The 2,171-nt window shown below is 50.1% G+C and overlaps 1 protein-coding gene across 1 annotated transcript in view; it reads right to left on the reverse strand.

Annotated features, from left to right (window-relative positions):
* Nucleotides 1–273: 273 nt before the first annotated feature.
* pex14 (peroxisomal biogenesis factor 14) overlaps nt 274–2,171 on the reverse strand; it is a 157,202-nt gene continuing 155,304 nt past the window's right edge. The window contains exon 9 of the mRNA XM_008121524.3: nt 274–1,877. Within this exon, the coding sequence (XP_008119731.2) occupies nt 1,409–1,877 (469 nt within the window). The 3' untranslated portion in view covers nt 274–1,408. The remainder of the gene's footprint in view (nt 1,878–2,171) is intronic.

Genomic DNA, 2,171 nt, shown 5'->3' on the forward strand with positions numbered 1-2,171 from the left:
CAGTTGTATTTATTATTAATTAGCTTCCTTCACACCTTCCTTGCTTAGTTTCTCCATACCTCACAACCTCTGAGGATGCCTGCCATAGATGTGGGCGAAACGTCAGGAGAGAATGCTTCTGGAACATAGCCATACAGCCCAGAAAACATACAACAACCCTGTGATCCCAGCCATGAAAGCCTTCGACAACACAAAGCAACCAATTGCAAAAGAGAAAGACAAGAAAACAGAGAGAACGAGACAGAGCCATAGAAGCCAACCCCGGGCATTGAATAGTGGTAACTCATATTTATTACAATTATATACAATCATATTTTATAGTTGAATTCTATACATGATCACACAGACAAGCACATTTCGGTTTTCCTCGTCGCGAGGATTAAGGAGCAGTGAGAGACTCAAGATGTTACAGGATTCGAGGCTCGATTTCTTTGTTCCCGTTAATGACGTGAACGGAAATCAGACGTTTTGCCGACAACACGATGCCGCGAAACAGGAACTGGTGGTTTTGTTACCGTTTTCTTCACCCAATAAGGCAAAAGTGAGGGGGAATGGATGCAGTGAAGAAGAGGGGAAGACATTGTTGTGTTGTGAAGAAGGGACCACAACTAGGAAGTTTTTTTCGGACGAGAGAGAGCGCTTGGCCCTTAGACCGGGACGAGCGGATATGTGAGGTTCTCTTTTCATCGGAAACTCGGAATTGAAAGATCAAGAGCCGTTGGCCTTCCCTAAACAGGAAGGAGAGAGCTTTCCAAAATGATTTCAACTATAATCGGCAGCAGGAGACTTTCTCTCCATCGATTTTGACATATGGGAAGCACTAGGAGGTAAGAAGAAAAGGAGGGAACAAGAAAAAAGATGAAAGCTGCCATTCCAAGACTGAGCGACCGGAAGGTGGAGAATCTTTTGAGACTCGGCCAACAAGCCAGGCCTTCTCCAAATGGCTCCTCTCGACCCCGGCGAATCAAGATGTCCACAACGAAGGGGCAAAAGAATAAGAGGGAGGTGATTTCACCCAATGCTTCACATGTTTCAAAAAGGCTGAGAGTCGTAACTCAGCAAAGGTTGGATTTGAGGAAATGATTTGAGAGGACATAATAAAAGGATCCACCAAAGAAATAGAAAAAAAGGAGGACCATGACATTCTTGGTTTTGGGGAAATCATTCGTAATTTGATCCACGGATTAGTACTTGGGTGTGCGTCATTAGCCAGGACGACTACGGATGAAGCCAATGTGATGGAGAAGGATGAAATGGAGCCACAGTGAGGAGCAGCCGCTCGGGTCGAGGACGCCCTGGGGGCCGCTTGGTTCACGAGGTGAGAGGAGATCATTACTGGGGCCCAAAGATTGGGGAGCTGGGGAGAGATGTGGGGTGAGACAGGAGCCACGCTCCCCGCCCCGTTGTGCTAGTCAATTTCGTTCTCGTTGCTGGCTCCCTCGGGCCTCCGTAGCTTCTCGACCTGCTCGTTGATCTGCCCGTCTCCTCCTCGCCGGTCCTCCGTCTGGACGTCCAAGCACTCCTCTTCGTCCACGTGGCTGACGTCATCCTCTTCCTCTTCCTCCTCTTCCAACCTCCCGCCGTCCTCCCTCTTCTCCTCCTCTCCTTGAACCTCCATCCGCACTTGGCCCTTCAGGTCGATCACCGCCTCCTCGCCTTCCTCCGCGGGGCCCAGCAAGTGGCAGCTCACCTTCGGCCCCTCGGGGCTGTGATTCTCTTTCACGGGGGAGGAAGAGTTGGACTCGTTGCTGACCGGGGAGATGTCGCTGCTGGTGTTGTTGTGGTTGTTGGCGACCGGGTTGGAAGGCGAGGAGGGCTTGACCGGGATCTGCCAGGAGGGGATTTTGGGTGCCGACGGGGAGGGAGGGAACTGCCTTCTGTGAGAAACATGGGAGACACAAAAAGAGTTTCTTTGTGAGCTGAGGAACTGCACAAGAGATGAAAACTGCATACATTACTTCGATAGACACCAAGGGAACCACTGACCGCATAGGGAAGCTGATGAAGAAACACAACCTGTAAACCAGGGGTCCCTAAACTAAGGCCCGTGGGACGGATGCGGCCCTCCAAGGTCATTTACTTAGCCCCTGTCCTAAACTTTAGATTTAGGGCTGGTCTTTGGAGGTCTCTTTGCTTAGCTACAACCTTATGAGACCATCTAGATGGCTTTT

The sequence above is a fragment of the Anolis carolinensis genome, unplaced genomic scaffold (assembly GCF_035594765.1).
Source record: "Anolis carolinensis isolate JA03-04 unplaced genomic scaffold, rAnoCar3.1.pri scaffold_15, whole genome shotgun sequence".
Classification (NCBI taxonomy): Eukaryota; Metazoa; Chordata; class Lepidosauria; order Squamata; family Dactyloidae; genus Anolis; species Anolis carolinensis.